Source organism: Thamnophis sirtalis, unplaced genomic scaffold (genome assembly GCF_051295495.1).
Source record: "Thamnophis sirtalis isolate CommonGarterSnake01/CBP01778 unplaced genomic scaffold, rThaSir2_p1.2 scaffold_6, whole genome shotgun sequence".
NCBI classification, from domain to species: domain Eukaryota; kingdom Metazoa; phylum Chordata; class Lepidosauria; order Squamata; family Natricidae; genus Thamnophis; species Thamnophis sirtalis.
In genome coordinates this window covers 26177494-26197124 of record NW_028261386.1, presented here as the reverse complement: position 1 = coordinate 26197124, position 19631 = coordinate 26177494, and the positions used below count along the sequence as shown (strand labels likewise).

General features: G+C 40.7%; 1 protein-coding gene across 2 annotated transcripts in view; it reads right to left on the bottom strand.

Annotated features, from left to right (window-relative positions):
• MSRA (methionine sulfoxide reductase A) overlaps positions 1 to 19631 on the bottom strand; it is a 173291-nt gene that overhangs the window by 112516 nt on the left and 41144 nt on the right. For both annotated transcript variants that reach the window (XM_014065929.2, XM_087717472.1), the window contains exon 2: positions 5422 to 5490. In XM_014065929.2, the coding sequence (XP_013921404.2) occupies positions 5422 to 5490 (69 nt within the window). The remainder of the gene's footprint in view (positions 1 to 5421; positions 5491 to 19631) is intronic.

Here is a 19631-nt window from a genome sequence, read left to right as displayed (position 1 = left end):
CTAAAGCCCTGGGATGACCCAATGGACTGCAGGAACTCCCTCCAGAACTTAACCATGAACTGGACCCCTCTGTCTGAGATAATTCTTCAAGGTATTCCATGCAGGCGGTAGATGTGCTTCAGGAACAGTTTGGCCAGCTTGTGAACTGAGGGTAGTCTGCTGCAGGGTATGAAGTGCGCCTGTTTGGAGAACAGGTCTATTACAATCCAAATCACCGTGTTTCCCCCACTTTTAGGCAACTCTACTATAAAGTCCATTGTGATCTCCTCCCACGGTCTCATTGGCTTGCTACTGGCTGCAGCAATCCAGGGGGGGGGGGCTGTTCCTGGTCACTTATTCATTGTGGCGCAGATGGTGCAACTTTTCACATAACTGTCCACATCTTTATTTTGGACCACCAGAACTGCCTCCGGGCTAAGTGTAACGTCTTTAGGAATCCAAAGTGGCCTGCCGGTTTGGCGTTGTGGCTCCTTTGGAGAATTAGGGTGTGTAGGGATTCTGGGACATAGAGTTTCGTCTCCTTCCATGCAAGGTCATCTCTTTTTGTCAAGATGTGTTGGTTGTTTTGGAACCAAGGGTCTGCTAGCAGTTCAGTTTTGAGTCTCGTGGTTAGGTCGCCTGCGGGTTGGTCATGCTGGTCACGGTGTTGTCATCTGGTGGTCACTTGGGCAACTATTGGGTAGAGGAAATGATGGCATCCGCCACCTGCTTCCTTTCACATTTGTACTGGGGCATGCGGGAGAGGGCATCAGCTAGAAAGTTCCTCTGCCCTGGAATGTGCTTTAGTACGAAGTTGAAGCGGTTGACATATTGAACCCATCGGACTTGTTTGGGTGATAGTTTTCATGGGGTCCTAAGAGCCTTCAAATTCTTATAGTCAGTCCAAACTTCGAACGGTTTCTGGTCCCGTTCCAACAGGTGTCTCCAGGTTAGCAGTGCCCATCTCATTGTGAAAGTTTCCTTTTCCCATGTGGCCCATCGTCTCTCTGTGTCTGTGAGCTTGCGGGAGGTATAGGCACAGGGTTGTAGGTTTCCCTGGTTGTTTCTTTGGAGTAGCACCGCTCCCACTGCCATGTCGCTGGCATCTGCTTGGATCACGAAGGGTTCCTTTGCAAACATTTATTTTAGTGTCTCAAATGCCTTTTAGCAGGTTAGGTCTCACCTTAGAGGTTGTCTCGGGCAAGGTTTTGCTCCTGGGCTCCCTGTCTTCAGTAGGTCTGTCAGGGGTTTGGCGATCTTCACAAAGGAGGGGATGAATTGCCTATAGAAGTTTGTGAACCCTAAGAAGCTTTGTAGCTGTCTGCGGGTGCGAGGGGGTTGCCAGCTTAGGACGGCTTGCACTTTGGCTGAGTCCATCTCATATTTCCTCATTTGACAGTCGGTAGCCTAGGTAGTCTAGTCACTCACGGTGGAATTAACGTTTTGATAGCTTGACGTACAGGTAGGCTGCCAGAAGTTTTTTCAGTACTTCTTGGACCAGGGGTATGTGGTTGTCCATGGTCTCAGTGTAGATGAGGATGTCTTTCAGGTAGATGAGGACCCCCTGAACACTGATGGGGCTCCCTGTAGTCTGAAAGGCATCACTTTGAATTGGAAGCTCCCTGGGGGGCAGTTGAACGCTGTTTTCCACTCATTTCCTTCCCTGATTCATATTCAGTAGTATGCCTCTCCGAGGTCTAATTTGGTGAAGACTTTTCCCTTGGCCAAGTGAAATAGCATATCTTTCACGAGGGGGATGGGGTATAGGCTGTGTATGCACATGGCATTTGTCCCTCAAAAGTGCACACACAGCCTAATAGTTCTGTCTTTTTTCTCTTTGAAGAGGACTAGCGCTGCAACCCGTGGCTTGGCTGGCTCGATGCACCCTTGTGCTAGGTTTTTGTATATGTATTTGCGCATTTCTTGCATTTCCCAGGGCGTCATGGTGTACAGCTTGGGTTTGGGTAGTTTTGCCCCGGGGATGATTTCAATGGCACAATCTGCCTCACTGGGGGGGGGGGGCAGAATGTTGCATGTCTCACTGAATACTTCTGCGAGGTCCTGATATTCCCCTGGGATCTGTTCGGTCTCTGGGGTTTCATCGGATGTGGTTCTCAGATGTTGTGGTTAGCTCTTTTGGGGGGTTCCCTGCTTGGGTGGTGTTTCTGCTTGCTGGCGGAAAAGGAGTTGGGGCCCCTTTTCCATCCTAAGCCTGCGGGTACTCCCTTGCCACCAGATGGTTGGTCCCCACTTGTCTAGCCAGGAGAGTCCCAATATGACTGCACCTGTCATTTTGGGGGCTATTATGAATCACATTACTTTCCAGTGATCCACTAGCTCTAGTCTCACTGATTCGGTCAAGTGGGTGGCATAGGCTCCCCCCATTAGGGACCTATTGAACCAGATTGGGTGGGGCAGTCTTTTTGCTCTGATCCCCAGTCTTTTTGCTCTGATCCCCAGTTTCAGGTCTGTGGTCAGGTTGATCAAGCATCAGTGCAGCCTGAGTCTATTAGGGCTTGAAAATCCCCCTGGCTTCTTGTCTTTGGAGCTGTGAGGCGTATTGGAAAAAGGAAAGGGCAAATTGGTCTTCTCACCATTGGGTCATTTTCACCCTCGTCATCACTGTCATAGGATTCTGGTGACTGGTCATTGTTGCCTTAGGTTCCCCCCCCCTTCATCTGGTTGGGGAGGGACCTCTGCAGCCTGGAAAGCCTTTGTGCCCGCGTTCCCATCGTGCCCTGGGTAGTAGCTCTGGCCTCGGCATTGAGATTGGGGTGGGGCACATGGATGCCATATGATCCATCCCCTTGCATCTGAAGCATTTCAGAGGACTTCGAGGGAAGGCTGGTCTCAGGGTGCTGTGGTTCCCCATCAGCTGGGTGGTTTCAGGTCAGGTTGATCTCTCTCTTTTGTGTCCGGTTGCTTTCTCATGTCATTGGCCGCTATCGCTATCGACTTTTATTGCTACTCGGAACCACTCAGAGAGTCAGTTTGGAATGTCGTGGTAGGCAGTTACTTGGGCAATCTGCTGCTCCAGACTTGTTCTGAAAAAATACACTAACAGATGCTCTGGTAAAGGGAGTAGCCTTCCAATGACTCTCCTAAATTCACAGATGTGCTCTTTGATGGGGAGGCCCCTTTGCTTTAGGTCGCTGAGTTCATATTCCGCGTACAGGTCCTCCTCCACCTCCTCAAATCTGGCCTCTAGCAGTCATAGGAAGTCATCTACGCCTTGCAGTTGGGGGGGCTCTCCTCTTGTGGAGGACTGCTAGCTATTCCCTTGCTTCCCGCTCTAGTCCCTCTGTGATAGTATTCACTATGGCTCTGGGTGATGAGTAGAGGTGTCCATAGCATTCCAGGTGGACTTCAGCTGAGTCAAGGAATAGGGCTAACTGGTCTGAGTTCCCATCAAACTTTCCTCTGAATCGGGATGGTTCAATCAGCAGTGCCCTTCCCTCCTCCTGTCAGCCTCTGTATGCTTGCATTTGATATGTCTGAAGATACTCCTCAGTTCTAATTCAGAGGGAGGGTGGAGATTGTCTGCCCTGGGCAGCCTGCCTGCTACGTGGGAGAGGCACTAGCTTCATCTTCCTTCGATGCATGGAGAAGTGAGGCTGCATTCCCATGTGCTTCTCGTCATCTCAAGAGGATCCACTGCTCCTCCCCTCTCTTTTGGCATGCATAATGGCCTTTCTTCATGGAGGGTGACCTAGTCAAATTCCTCCCTCCGTTGCTCTATGGAACTTCCCAAGGGCTACATTGGGGACTTTGGGGGCCTGGCTTGATTCCAGTCCAGCATCCCCTCCACTCTTCCCAGCTCGCTTAGGGCTTTTCCCTTTTTCTGGGCATAGGGGTAGGGTGGGGGCTCAGCTTTAGCTGTTTTTAGGGGTTGATTACTTATCACTTCTTGCTTCGCTCATCTCGGCTTTGATATCTGATGTCTGCTATCCAGCTCTGTTCAGATAGCTGGCCTTTTGCAATGGTCTTCTGAGTTCCCCCTCGGCACCCCCAATAGTTAAAAGCAAACGATGACTGTCTGTAAAGTATCCTAACGATGCCTGCTTTATAATAAGCGAACCGATATTGTAATACAAAAAGTAGTGATTTATTAACAGCTTCATTAGGCATTCTTCATTAGGCATTTCTTATTCGCAACCATCTTTTTTGCTTTCTTTATCTGCTTTTAAACTTCGCCCGTGTTTCTTCCTTCCCTTTAGTCTTTTTCAATAAATCACGTTATCCAATAGCTTCATTCATCTCAACCCAGCTACTTTAATCTGAGATCCGGCTCAACACACAGAGTTGACATCTTGCTTTGTTGTATCTCATCCAAAGCCTTCTGATTGAGGCAATATACAGTCTTGTAAATAAATATATAAGTCTATCATATTACAACTAATGGTTAGCACCTACTTGGGAGTTAGATAAGGGTCAACAAAATTTAAGTGGAATTGGACCTAGTCCTCTGGTGACTATGTAGGGCTTCTAGTCTGATCCCTCTTTTAATTCCGTCCCCAACTTCTGCCACTCTTTCTCCTATATACACAATCTTAATTCTCTACAAATTAGATATTTCAAAGTTCCATTCAACTGCCAAGTTATTCCATAAGCTTTATCATAACTAAATTATTTACAAGATTGTAAATTACCATTAATGTAAAACACAAATCGCTTTTGAGAAACAGCTAAGTTGTAAACCATTGACTAAGCATCCTTAATTATAAATGTATATTTGATTTCTACTGATTTCTAACAACCACAGTTATATTTGTACCCTATAATGTTTAAGATGGCTTCTGGCTAAACACAATAATGATGAATATCTTTTTCCATTCCCTTCTAAAAAAAATAACTAGGAGCAATAGTGAATGTATTTTTTATTGTAATGCAGTAAATTTGAGTTTTAATCCATCATTACATGAATCCTTTATTTAATTTTGTGCACGTCAACTTCAGATCAGTTTTTACTCCTGATTATTGCATGGACATGTCCCTCAGTTTTCTTGGCAAGATTTCAGAAGCAGTTTGCCCTTTCTTGCTTCCCAGGCCTAAGAAAGGGTGACTGCCCTAAGTTACCCAGCTAGCTTTGTGCCCAAGGCAGGCCTAGAATGCAGTCTCCCAGTTTCTAACCACTATATCAAACTGGCTCCCTCATTCCATATCACAATCTTCATTCATTTTTCATGCCACTACAATAACCATATCTGTGTGTATTGGAGGGGTCTTTCTATTAACAAGTCACAAGACTAGATTGGATATTGAAAATCTGAATTCATCCATACGTGGATGAGTTATCATTTTAAAAGGAGATAATAGTGATAAACAGTTTCTTGAAGCAAAGAATTAAGGTGATATTCATTAATATTAATAATAGAAAAACAGCATAATTTAATATAAGTCTAGTCATAAATATAGTCTCAATATTAGACAAATTGAACTTACCAAATATTGCCATATGCATTCCCTCTGGAAAGGGTTCAACCATACTGTTCCCATTCACGTGATGTTTACCTGAAAATCAAAGCAATATTATCTTATCAAATAGGAAAGTTTCTTTGACTTATATGGCTTATTTTATATATCTGGGGATCTTCATGTGGGCAGAGCCCATTCACCAACTGTACCAGTTTTTTGTTTGTTTTGCTTTTTGCCTTGGCTAAATATTTGAAATGGATCATCATATAAATTGAGATAATGCATACACACTATAATCCTAGCTGGCTCATAAGCCACAAATAAAAACATAATGAAAACCTAAAACTAACGTCCAAAACAACTCTCAATTTCCTAAAGCAATACCCCTCTATACATAAACAATCACATTGTCTGGGCTTCAGCTTCCCCCAACCTGATGTTGCGGGGAAGGGAACCAGTTTTTCAGAATTTTCTAGAGAGCTAATATGATGGTATCCTTCTGGATCTCAGTTTTTTCCACAGGACAGGGATTGCTACCAATCTCATGTTTATTCTCTACTATATGTTTCTGCCATGAGTCTCATTCATATTATCAGAGATCTGTTATTGATTTTTAAAATTTATATTGCTTCTATTATTCTGTTCAAAATGAATATCCTAAAAGCAAGATATTCTGTAATTCTACATTAATTTACTGCATGTACATTCCATTTAATTTAATGGATCTTACTTTTGAATACAGTTACATAGGACCAATCAATCTCACAATTAAAAATGAACAAAACCACAAGATAATATTCCCAAACTAGCAGCAATTAATCAAAAGTTCAAACAAATTGGCCTTAAATTACCATCTAAAAATGGAAGGACTGATTACCCACCATCAAGTCATTTTCAAGACTTAGCAACCACATACAGTAGGTATCAGTTTTTTTCCTTCTAAAATGGAAGGAACCAAACTGATATTTTAAACAAATGGCATTCCATCGAGCATCTTTTGATCAGAAAGGTGAAATATAAATCAATCAAATAAATAATAAATAAATAACTACAGATTAGACAGGCCTTTACAAGAGGAAGTGACCAAAAAGAAGAACCTTTGAAATTTAAGCAAGTCACTGTAATATGAGAAATACCATTCTGTATTTTCTGTATAGTATCTTGTTTCTATGCATTTAAAGGATCTAGAAGCACTTTAAACTGTGTTCATAAAAAAAGAATATGAACTAATAAAATAGATGTAGAATTGGAGTGATATAATCTGGGTTTAAACGTTGGTTTTAAAAAACTGGCTGAATTTTAAACCATCTGACATACCTGAGTCAGTACTGGAAGTATCTATAGAGAGACTAGTCTGACATTTATACAGTTTGTGCCAATCCTTTTATACATTCTCAAAACCCAATTTATTCTATAGTCAACATTCCAGAAAATTTAGTGTCAAATAAAAGTAATAAATAAATAACTGATTAGTTAGATTCACACATTACATTAAGATATAGTTTGCTTAACCATGATTTGTTCATTATCAAGAATAAACCATGGATTCATACATTATGTTAAGACAAAAATCATTACAGTAAAACTTTCATTTTCCAGAACTTACTCCAATGGATTTTGATGCCACTTACCAAATTCTGTTGTAATTGGCAACATCTGTATAATGATGATTCAACAGAAATTACTTTATTTATATTATTTAAAATGTAATAAATTATATTTCATGATTGTAGAAAATTATATTATATTGTATAAGTTGTAGAAAAATGTTTATTTATAATATTTGTAGACTCACAATCATAGGAGCTTGGATGATGTATAATATACCAAGATAGTACAGGACATGACATGTATTGCACACCATGAGAAAATGTCCACTCTCTTCATTTCAGGACTAAACCCCTAGTGGAATAAGAATGTTTTCACTACCTTGCATATTGCAAAGAGGAACAAGGGTATATTCTGGAAGCCCTGTTCCAGAGCATAGGAGCCACTACAGAGAAGAGCTGCCGTCTACCCAATTACTTTAGGAGGCTCTCTCAAGATGTTCAGGCCAGATAGGCAGAATCAACCCTGTTGAGCCCAGTACCTTATGTACCAAAGTACTGTGGGCTTTGAAGATAAAAACCAGCACTTTGAATTAGACTTAGAAGCAGGGATGGGTTCCTGCCAGTTCTAACCTCTTCTATAGAAGAGGTTCACAAATCTACCATGCCGTTTAGAACCGGTTCCAGCTCCCTCCCTCCGCCCATCCACACCACGCTTGCCCCGCCCACCGCTCACTGATTGGCTGGCTCAACAATCGCCCCACCCGCCTCTAAGAGTCCTATCTAAACCTTAAAGTCTTAAAGCTGTCAAGTTTGAACACCCCTGGGTTTTTTTTTCCTAAAGGATTAGGGGTGCAAGGGTCTTGTAACTTGACAGCTTTAAGATTTGCACACTTCAATGCCAGAGTTCCTGAGCCAACATGACTGGAAGAGGAATTCTGGGAGTTGAAGTCCACAAGTCTTAAAACTGTTAAGTTTGAACACTCCTGGGGGTTTTTTTTCTAAAGGGTTAGGGCTACAAGAGTCTTGTAATTTGACAGCTTTAAGGCTTACGTGCTTCAAATGCCAGAGTTTTTGAGCCAACATTTTGGTTGCTAAGCAAGAGCATTGTTAAGTGAGTTTCACCACATTTTACAAGTTGGCCATGGTCATCCAGTCACATGACTGCCAAACCACTCCCATTCGGTCACATGGCTGGCAAGCCACTCCTACCCAGTCACATGACCAGCAAGCCACTCCCACAAAGCAGGCCATATCTACAGAAGAGGTTCTAAAAAATTTTGAAACCCACCACTGCTTAGAAGCATATTACTATCCAATGTAGTGATCTTGTAATTGATACTAGCTCTAACTGTGAACTTATCTGACCAGAAATCTAGCCACTGCATTCTGAAGTTATAGTTTCCAAGGCATGTTCAAAGGCCATAGAGAATGCATTGCAGTAATCTAAATGCATAGCAATTAAGGCTTGAGTAAACTGATATTGGAGAAGAAAGGGTTGCACTGGCATGCCGACTATTCTTGGTTAAAGACCTCCTTGGCCACAACTTTCACCTGTTTAAATAGGAACCATAAGACTTGGTTGAGCTCCAACTCACAAACCAAGTTCTTTGTCCATATCTAGAGTAAGTACCAGCATCCTTTTTATCAGATCACTCTAATGTGAATTGACAGAAAACAACTTGGTCTTGATAAAATTTAACGTGAACTGATTAAATCAAGAGCCTGGATCCATCTAGATCCTGACAGATGCTAATTCAACCTTTCCAGGGCAACTCTGGTTTGGCCAGGATGGCAAAATATAGTTAAGTGTCATCAGTATATTGAACTGACAAATGACCTTTTCCACCAGCTTCATATGCTGTAAATATTAGATAACATGAGGAAAAGACCTCCGTAGCACATCACACTAAAGCAACCAGAAATGTGAGTGCTGCTTCTCCATAATTCAGATAGAAGCAAAACTACTATCAGGCAATGCCCCCCAATTGCCATCCATTGGGGATGATTCAGCAAAATGCCATGAGTGATTATATCAAATGTCACCAAAGATACTAAGAGAATCTATATATCCATCTATATTCCAACAAAGATAATCCACTACAGTTAACAATGCCATTTTTCCCTCATGATTTGGGTCTAAATTCTGACTATGAGAAATACAGATAATCTGTTTCTTCTATAACTGAGTTCCACCAAGGTTATTTACCTTGCTCACAGGTATCAGGACTCATACCATACCTAAACCTGTTCATTTATTTGAACTCTACTAGAGGAAAGGAATCTCAATAATACACTACCTTGTTCATCACAGTAGACTCTGTCCAATTGGCAGAATAAGTTCAAGCAACTTTATTCACCAAGAAACCCACTAATTCATCCATCATGCTTGAAGGAGATTTGCCTTACCCATCTTTTCTTAAAAGAGTCTCAGTAACTCTGAATTAAGCTTCCAGGCAAGAGTCTGCAGATGCAATAAGTGGAGAAGAACGATCTCATCATGTGGATGACATAATGGTGCAAATGATGAATTTCCATCAATTATGTCACTGCAATGAAGTGCTATTTGACTGAACGGACTTTAGGGAATTACAGATATCCTGTGCCTCACTTAGTTCTGCAAAACCAAGTTTTATTATAATTATAAATCTATTCTCATCGTATTTATATATCAGGCTTTCATATATCAGGCTAAGCTGCCTGGCAGACCTGGCATTCAGAACAGCTTTTGTTTCATTTCTTAGTGCTCTTCAGCCAGCTTGGTGGCGATGGACACTGAAGTAAAATACAGGTAATCCTCAACTTACAACAGTTCATTTAGTGACCGTTCAAAATTACAACAGCTCTGAAAAAGTTACAACGGTACTGAAAAAAATGACATGGCCATTTTTCAGAGTTACAACCTCTCCAGCAGCCCCACAATCATGTGATCAAAATTCAGATGCTTGGCAATCTTTGTGACTTTTGCTAATGTCCCATGTGATCATTTTTGTGACCTTCTGACAAGCAAAGTCAATGAGGTAGACGGAGGCACGTAACAACCAGGTTAGTAACTTATCAAATGCAGTGATTCACTTAAAACTGTAGTAACAAAGGATGTAAAATGGGGCAAAACTCACTTAACAAATATCTCACTTAACAACAGAAATGTTGGGCTCATAATGGCCATATGTTGAGGACTACCTGTACCTTTGGAGATATAGGAATGTACTTTTTTTTCTTTTTATTTTGAAGATAATATGAAACTTACATATTTGAACTGAATATAACAACATTTTTTTCTGGCCACTGCAGCATTTCACTTTTAATGAAAGGGGTAAATATATCACAACTTAAGCTATTCATAAGCCATACTGGCACAGTAGTTGGAGTGCAGTACCTGCAGGATACTTCTACTGACTGCTAGCTGCCTGCCATTTGGCAGTTCAAATCCCACCAGGCTCAAGGTTGACTCAGCCTTCCATTCTTCTGAGGTAGGTAAAATGAGGAGCCAAATTGTTCGGGGCAATATGTGCTGACTCTGTAAACCATTTAGAGAGGGCTGTAAAGTACTGTAAAGTGTATATAAGTCTAAATGCTATAGCTATTGCTTTTTACCATGTGCAATCAATATTTCTCTCCCAGTATTTACAATAAACTAGTAGACTTCTAAAATACTTTCAGTTATACTTATTGGAATGAAATTCACATCTACATTTTATTTCAAAACCAAAACCATATAAGGTTTTGTTCTTCCTATAAGAAAATTAATGGTTCTCCCTCCTTTCTTTAAACCACTATCCATTAAGTCACAGAATTAAAATGCACAACATCTCCACCATGCTACTACCTTTTGTTTGGAGTAAGCAGTGTTACACATAACACAGAGTAGAATTAAGAAATAGAAAGCCCAAGATATTGAAGCTGTGACATAAAAAAAGGAAACAGTGATAAATTCAAATTATACCAATACTATTCATTATACCACTCCATCGGGCTGGGTTGCTGTTGGCATTACTACCAGTTCAGTGCATGTGCATTTTTTTGCACATGCGCAGTGGCCCATAAATAGGTCTGTGCATGTGCAGAACATTAAAAAATGGGGGGGGGAGCCATACCACACCAACCGGGTTCTGGCGACCCAGGCCGGCAAACCACTACCAGTTGAACCAAACTGGTCCGAATTCACCTCTGCTCTCCCAAGGTGGCGCAGTGGTTAAATGCAGCACTGCAGGCTCCTGCTAGATCAGCAGGTCAGCGGTTCAAATCTCACCGGCTCAGGGTTGACTCAGCCTTCCATCCTTCCGAGGTGGGTAAAATGAGGACCCAGATTGTTGGGGGCAATATGCTGACTCTCTGTAAACCGCTTAAAGAGGCTTGAAAGGCCTATGAAGCGGTATATAAGTCTACTGCTATTGCTATTGCTATTGCTATTGCTATCTTTCTTCTCTTGCAAACCATTTCTGCACAAACGTCATACATTGCCTTTTCTTCTTTAAACCTTTCACCTTTTTTGAGGATCTCATCAATTCCATACAACCTTTATCCTCTTCTTCTCCATCTATTCATTCTTCATTCGTATATTTGTTTTGTGATTCAATCCTCGTATGTGACTAAACTATTTCAGCATACTGCTTTCACAATGGTCATTCACTTTTGCACTCAATGTACATTCATTCAGCACCCATTCATTCTCAACCCTTTCTTTCCTCATTTTCTCATACAGACTTGTTGTAACCAATTCCCACTGCATTCAGCTTGCTTTTATGCCTTTTTTTTGACATACCCAGTTTTCATTTCCATATAATTAAGTGAGAAGAAACATACTGTTATTCACACGCTTTTCTCTTTTTTCAACATTCCACTCAACATAATACCTATTACCATTCTCCACAGCTTGCATTTCCTAAAATTTCCTCATTCATCTTCAATTGTCAGTAAAATTCAATCAAAGTTTACAAATTGACCTATTTATTATAGTTTGGAAATTCAGTGGGATTTATTTATTTAGTCACGTGTATATTGCCTATTCATATAACTTTATTTGTATTATAAACTGATGGAGGCTTCCTCCCATTTTCTCTGTCAATTCCTGGTCAAAAGAAATTGATTTTTAATTGCATGAGTTGCATTTATATATAATATTTATATATAATATTTATATATATATAATATCTCTGCAAAACATTAAAGCTGTTACCCAATATCATATGCATATACATGTACATCCCCAAGAAACCGTGACCTGTCAAAACCGCGGTCCACTAAAGCGCGCCCGATTAAAGCGCGTACGTGACGTCATCAGCAGCGCGACAAATAAAATTAAAAATAAATTAAATTAAAATTAAAATTAAATTAAAGCAAGCCGATTCACATAAAGGTAAGGGTTAGGTTTAGGGTTAGGGTTAGGGTTAGGTTAAGGGTTAGGTTTAGGTTTAGGGTTACGTTAAGCGTTAGGGTTAGGTTTAGGTTAAGGGTTAGCGTTAGGTTAAGGGTTAGGTTTAGGGTTAGGTTTAGGGTTAGGTTAAGAGTTAGGCTTAGGGTTAGATTTAGGGTTAGGTTTGGGGGGGTTAGGTTTAGATTTACACGTTAATTTTAAGTTTACCGCTCACAGCGTGCTGTTTTCGTCGCGCTGTGATGATGTCACGTACGCGCTTTCGTCGAGCGCGCTTTAGTCTACCGCGGTTTTGTGGTGGAACCCAAGAAACATATGTTTAATGTCACCAACACGAATTCTGTATTTATATCGGTGTATGTGCATGTATTCTAAATATATTTTTATTTAAGAGATATGGCAGATATGGCTCCACGTGCATAGGTGCACCATCATAGGTCTAGTGGTTAAGGCACCAGGCTAGAAACTGTGAGACCATGAGTTCTAATTCTGCCTTAGCCATGAAAGAAGGCTGGGTGATTGGACCAGCCACTCACTCTCACCTCACCTCACCGGATTGCTGTTCTTGGGAAAATTGGAGCAGGAAGGAATATTAGATATATTCGCTGCCTTGAGCTGTTTATATAAATAATACAGGCAGGATATAAAATAAATAAATAAATCAAAATAAAATAATAAATAATAAAGATAGGAACGAGTGAAAGCCCTTTCACATTTATTTGTGGGGTTACAAAACAGTCTGAGAACTCCTATGTTAATTTGTATTCTTTAAATTTATTTCTCTTAGCTTTGAATCATGTTAATAGAATGTGGTTAATAGCAATTTAACTAAACCAAACAAAGTTTATCCTTTGTCCCCTTTGCTATTTATCCTGGTTCATGAAGTGTTGAATAGAAATATTTGGCAAGACAAGAAGATAATGGAATAAAAAATTAAAAATGAGAGTTTTAAGTTCAGAGCTTTAATGGATTATTTTGCTAGGATCTTACAAGATTCTCTGAAAGGTTTTGAATTTTTGATTAAACCACCTTGCTTATCAATGAAAATTCTTCTCTCAATTTCAGTCATAAATACCTGTACTGAATAATACCTGCACTTTTTGTCTATACTTCTTCATCAAATAACTGCTAAATCCTTTCTGGCTTTATTCCTCACCACGATTCCATGTAAACATTTTTCAGTGCTATGAGTGAATATCAGTATAAACCTGTAAGCCAGTGGGTTACCTTTCAGCCTTTGCACAAATGCTAACCAGTTTCAGTATTCCCATCAGATAGGTAATAATTTACCTGTCTTAAAATGTCAGGAGAAAATACTCTAACTAAGCCATAAAGCATGGTTTTAAAACCACAGTGCTTAGATTTACACAACATGCTAAGCCACAGGTGTCAATAGCAATAGCAATAGCAGTAGACTTATATACCGCTTCATAGGCCTTTCAGGCCTCTCTAAGCGGTTTACAGAGAGTCAGCATATTGCCCCCAACAATCTGGGTCCTCATTTTACCCACCTCGGAAGGATGGAAGGCTGAGTCAACCCTAAGCCGGTGAGATTTGAATCGCTGACCTGCTGATCTAGCAGTAGCCTGCAGTGCTGCATTTAACCACTGCGCCACCTTGGCTCTTAAACTTGAGTCATCATGGTGGCATCACGTTATGTATCGGGACTTCCCCCCCCCTTCACTAAACTGGACATGGGCATGGTCAGCGTGTGACGCATCTGGTCTGCAGGCAAAAGGTTTGACAGTCCTGTGCTAAACCAAAACAAAATGTATTTTTTTAAATGATGTGGCTAAGTATGATGTGTGGATGTACCCAGCCTTTAAGCATTTTACCAATATTTAATACTAAGGAAAAAGAGAAATACAAAGAACATAATCTGAATCTGCAACTTCTCTAGAACTAAATTACAAAATTAAATTAAATTAAATTAAATTACTACTGAGAGCTGCCCATAGAACACCTCAAGCAGGCGAAGCAGCAGCCACCTTCACACTTGGAGATGGCATCACAAGCAAAGAGTTATAATTGCAGCTATTATATTTTTCAGGGAGAAATAATATAAAGTAAAGAATGAGAAAACTTCCAGACCAACCAGGTGACTTTTCACCTACCATAGTTAGATCGAGGCTTATGAAAAACAACACAGTTTCAATTTATATTTCAGAACAAATTATCTTTAGTTATTAAAAGCGACAGTGACAAAGGGCACTGTGGTAAGTTTGAGCAATTTGTTCATATCATTAATATAGCACAACCTGACACCTCACATGCAATTGGATCTATTACAGCAAGAGCACTACTGTCTGCATACTGATCAATATTACAAAATATGATGTATTTCAGCACAGTATTTCTGCAGATTATTCCAAAATTCATTTTAGAATAAGTTGAAGACATACCCAAATTCCTTCTGGATTTGTTTCTTTGTTTGAAAGCAGCTATCAAACCAAAGAAAAATAACTTACAATATATACTATCAGTGGGAAAATTAAGTGCGGAATAAAATAACCATACACTTTTAAATTACTTCATTTTTGGAAATCAAGAACACTTTCACAACATTACAGTTCTTATGTTTATATTTCAAACAGTACACAACTAATCAGCCTTTGACATCCATAACTGTACTGCACATTTTCCAGTTTTCATCTATCATTTTGATTTTCTCCTACATCATTCATTTTCTACACACAAGATACTAAACCAAGAGGAGCTACATAGATGTAGCTGAGAAGCAATTGTCTGTTCCTCCAATCACACAGTAGCCCAGACTCTATCTGATTATTTTCTCCAGTCATTCGTTCGTAAATCCAGGGCATCTAGAGAAAGGTTTCTCATGAACATAGCACCATCTGTCACAATGTAAGACTTCAGATGTACTTCGGAAAGAAATCTGAAGGCCAGATTCCTACATTGCTAAGACATGATGTGGTTTAGTTTATGGCATGGCCACATGTACTGCAACCCCGGCAGTTGTGATTTATTCAGTAAATCATGGATAAACTAACATGGCATAGCATGATGTGCAAACACAGTTAGAATATTGTGGTGTTATAAAGGTATATAAATTCATAATTTATTTTCATTTATTTTTAATCCCTTAATTTTGATCTCTTTTCCCAAAAGAGGTAGAGAAGGATGGACACAGTGTTCCTTCAGCCATTACTAGATTGCAGTTCCCAAACCTTCACCATTGTCCAAGACATCCAGGGTGATGAGCATGAAAGTTCAAAAGTATCCTGAAGATCACAGCTTGGGTAAAATGTTTGAAATAATGAATTACAAATAAATTATGGTATACAACTGAAAAAATAAATCCTGAATCTCTATTTTTAAAAAGAGGCAATCAGGGCATATTACAGTACTTTGTCACAGTCAGTCCATATCTGTACTACAAATGGGGATCGAAGTGGCAGAAATGGGGCTTATCTTATGAAATCAAATAGGTTCATAGCAGGAATGTGATCTATGATGAGGGATTTTCCACATTATACCACCATTAATCTATCACCTGCTGACATTTGTTGATTACCTCTGTACAAATGAAGACAAAAACATTCATATTCTGTCATCTGGATCACCTGTTGGCTGCATTATTATTTTAGAACTCGAGCCCATGTTTTCACTATATTGTTAATAGAGCACAAAAGTTGTGACCTACTTCTTCCCCAATGACATATCTCACAAGAAGCTATTGTTCAGATGTCAGTAGCTGAAAGCAACATGCAGGCTGTGAATACCATATATACGCACTGGGGCCCAACTATGCACACCTTAATGGCAGATTATCTGTCTAGAGGTTACATTAAAGTTTCATTCAACTGCCAGTCAACAGATGAGTCGTAAAGGTTCACTGCTTCTCCTACATTCCTATCCCTGCCCCCACTACCTGCTGACAGTGACAAATGAGCAGAAGGAATGCTCAGATAAGCTTCCTGGTATCAGGCCTGTCCTTTACAACATGTTTTAGACTAACCTCACCAGACTTAATCACTACCGATACCCTGCAGTGCTTCCAACATGGAGTTCTTCTTTGCAGCACTGAAGTTCAGCATATCAAATCTCTTTTCAATACAGTGGAATTTCTGCTTCTCACAACTTCTTTCAGATGGTAGACCTGAAGCTTTCATTGATCCATTAGCTCTGGGCAGTGTTATCTTCTGTTTATTTGTATATCACTTTTGCATAAAAAGTCCAATGATTCACACCAATAACAAGAAAGTTTGGATCATAAAAATATAGTCACCCAGAAAACCTCTACTTTTGTCAGTAACAAGGCTTTGTGACAGAGATTATCTTCTGGTTTTGGAAGACTGTGTGCAAATATAATTACACTGTAACAGAACAGCAACTTCATCTATTAACTTCACAAAGTTCAATATTTACCCTTTATCAACTTTTTAAACTTTTGCTTTTCATTTGCAAGAAAAATATCCTTTATATCACTCCACTATAAAAACATTTTTCAAAAGATTTTTGTTGTGCTGAAGACATTATAAAATTATGTATAGATCCAAGGACTCGCCAAAGCGTTTGCTGCCTGCATATGGTGTTGATGTCACATGAAACTTCGATTTATTGTCAACCTGCCAGTTCTTTAACTACAGGAGATGTCTTGAGGCTACAGAGGCAGATAAAGCCCGAGTGGCAAATTTAACTCTAGCGTCCGCGGAATGTTGGGTCGCCGCAATGATCTTGCTAAGATCTTTAATTGTGCGGGCATCTTCCAGGGGTGTACCCTCCTGCAATTGCTGTAGCCACAATAGGGTTGTTCTATTGAAAAAGGAGGTAGCGGCCGCTGCCTTAATGGACCAAGTTGAAGTCTGAAACCCCTTCCTAAGGATGAGTTCTGCTCTCTTATCCTCAGGCTTTAACTTGTCTGCAACATCTCCTGCCACTACAGCTGCTGAGGAGGATAGGGTGGCAACAGGAGTGTCAACCGTGGGCACTTGAAGGGCCTGGGAAAAAGACTGTTCCATATTGTAAAGCTTCCTGTCATTTACCCCTGGGTTTGAGAATGTGCCAGGGAGGCCCCACTGACTTTTGACCACTTCTAGAAAAAGCGGAGGAGCGGTACCTCCTCCTTATCTAGGGCTGCTTTGGCAAACATAGTTTGTGTTGGGTCCTTGCAGGATTCTGGGGCGGTAGCAGAAGCACTGCCACCCAGCTTAGTTGTAGATTTTGCTTTGGTTAATAACTGTTTGAACAGAGAAGGCTGAAAAAGTCCGGCAAAAGTGGGAGTGTCCTGCTTAGCAGAATCCTCATCGTCCAAGATTATTAGCCTGCTTGCGGGTTCTTCCCCAGTTACCGACCCCAGGATGGCAAACCCGGAGCATCGACTTCTTCAAGTGGAAGAGCCACCTCAGAACCCTTATCCACTGCAGATGGCCAGCTCGTAAGAGACTTTTTGGAACCTGCAGGCTTCCTATTCTGGGATTTCATACCTGAGGCAATACCATGAGATATTACAGAAGCAATTAACTTTTGGATATTAGGGGGCAAATTGGGCAACTCCTCATAGTCCTCATCTATATTCTCCCTGTCGGGGTTTACCATTTGGGGCACCAATGTGGGATGCAGAATGAGGAAATCCCATGATGAGCCCTCTAATGGATCCCCCATTACGCCCCTAATGGCCCTACGGGAAACCAAGGGAGAAGGGGAAATGTCCATCTGGAAAACCCTGCTTTCCCTAGGAGGGGACGTGAAGAAACCAGACTAGAAGCCCTGGAAGGAGAGCCACCAAACCGCTCCTTTTGAGATCGGAGCAAATGTTCCACCCGGGCCACTCGTTTCTCCAGAGCCCTTTGTCTGCGTTGCTCGTCCCGCAACATGGCCCTGGATGGGCTCTGGGCTGCTGTTGGTTTAATGGCTGTGCATCTGGGTCTTACACCAGTGATTGACCCCACAGAGACTTGAGTTGCATTGGGATCTCCCTCAGAGGGATCCATTTTCAAGCCTTGCCCCACGTGCTCCACTGCTGACCCTGCGGGCTAGCGCACAGCAAGTCCTCCTTCCCTTAACTTGTTATGCGGCTCCAAGAACTAGTTAAAATCTCATCTCAATGCCGAGCAATTTAAAATTTCTCGCCTCGTGTCACTCAAAATGGACACCGTTCATCTTATAGAGATTCAAAATGGCCACCATCTTCAATAACAGCCGCCCACTGCGCTAGAAATGTCAGGCGGCTTCCAGTGAGAAGGCAAAAAAAAACCCTGCTCAGGTAGCTTGCAGGAAGCCCATTGCAAGAACCACGCCAGTGCTACAGCTGGACTCTTCAATCACATTTGGGAAAGTGGCTGCGGGCTCACTGAAAGGGAAGGAGAATGGCTGTCAGGAAAAAAAATGTTTAAAATTAATCACGGCTTTCCCGCTACCTGGGGCACAGCCACTCAAGCCAGCGCAGAGGAAATTAAACCGGCCACCCTCTTACTTCAAAGAAACTGCAGTGGAGCAATCACTTTGCAAATAGAAGCTTGCTGGATTCAGCCAAATGCAAAACTGAGCACAAATATTCAAATTTGGTATAAAACCTTTGTCTAAAAGTCGAATTAGCCAAATTAATCTGTATTTTGGATAAATCTGAAGAAATTCAGAACAGCGAAGGAAAACACCAGCCTATTTGGACCATAGACTGAGTGGAACTGGGCAGAAGGAGTTCAGGCATGGCTGAAACAATTTCTCTCAGTCTATGGACCAATCAGGATTGACGATAGCCCACTGGTAGCACCTCCCTCTCCTCATTATTGAGAATGTTTCTTTTATACTGATCAATAAATATATTAATCTATTCCAAATTTTCTCGAAAGATTAGCTAACATAACAGTGTGCGAGTGTGCGCGCATGTGCGCACACGCGCACGCGAGATAGATTTGAAGATAATAATCAACATTTCTATATCAGCTTTATCTAACAAACATTTTCTTTTAGTAAGGAAATGTTCAAGCCTACAAATTCAATATGACCTACTTTGGATAACTTACAAATGACTGGTTTCATTAACAGCCCATTAAACTAGGCATTCTCCATTGCTCTTTAGAGGGTACCCCTAAGTTATAATTTCTGGGAGAATCTACAATAGCTTTGTTTTCTCTACCAATGGCAATCATTTAAAAGTCAGTTTCTCAGCAGTTAGTAAATATACCCCATCCAGTTAGGTGCCTGACATCACATAACTTTCTCAAGGTATTTATTAAAAGTCCTGATATAGCAAAATGTAGCTAGCAAAATCTCTATCAGATGTTGCCAGATGTTGATTAGACATTTACCAGATAAAACATTATCTGTAATTCTAATTACTGCGTCAAAAGGAA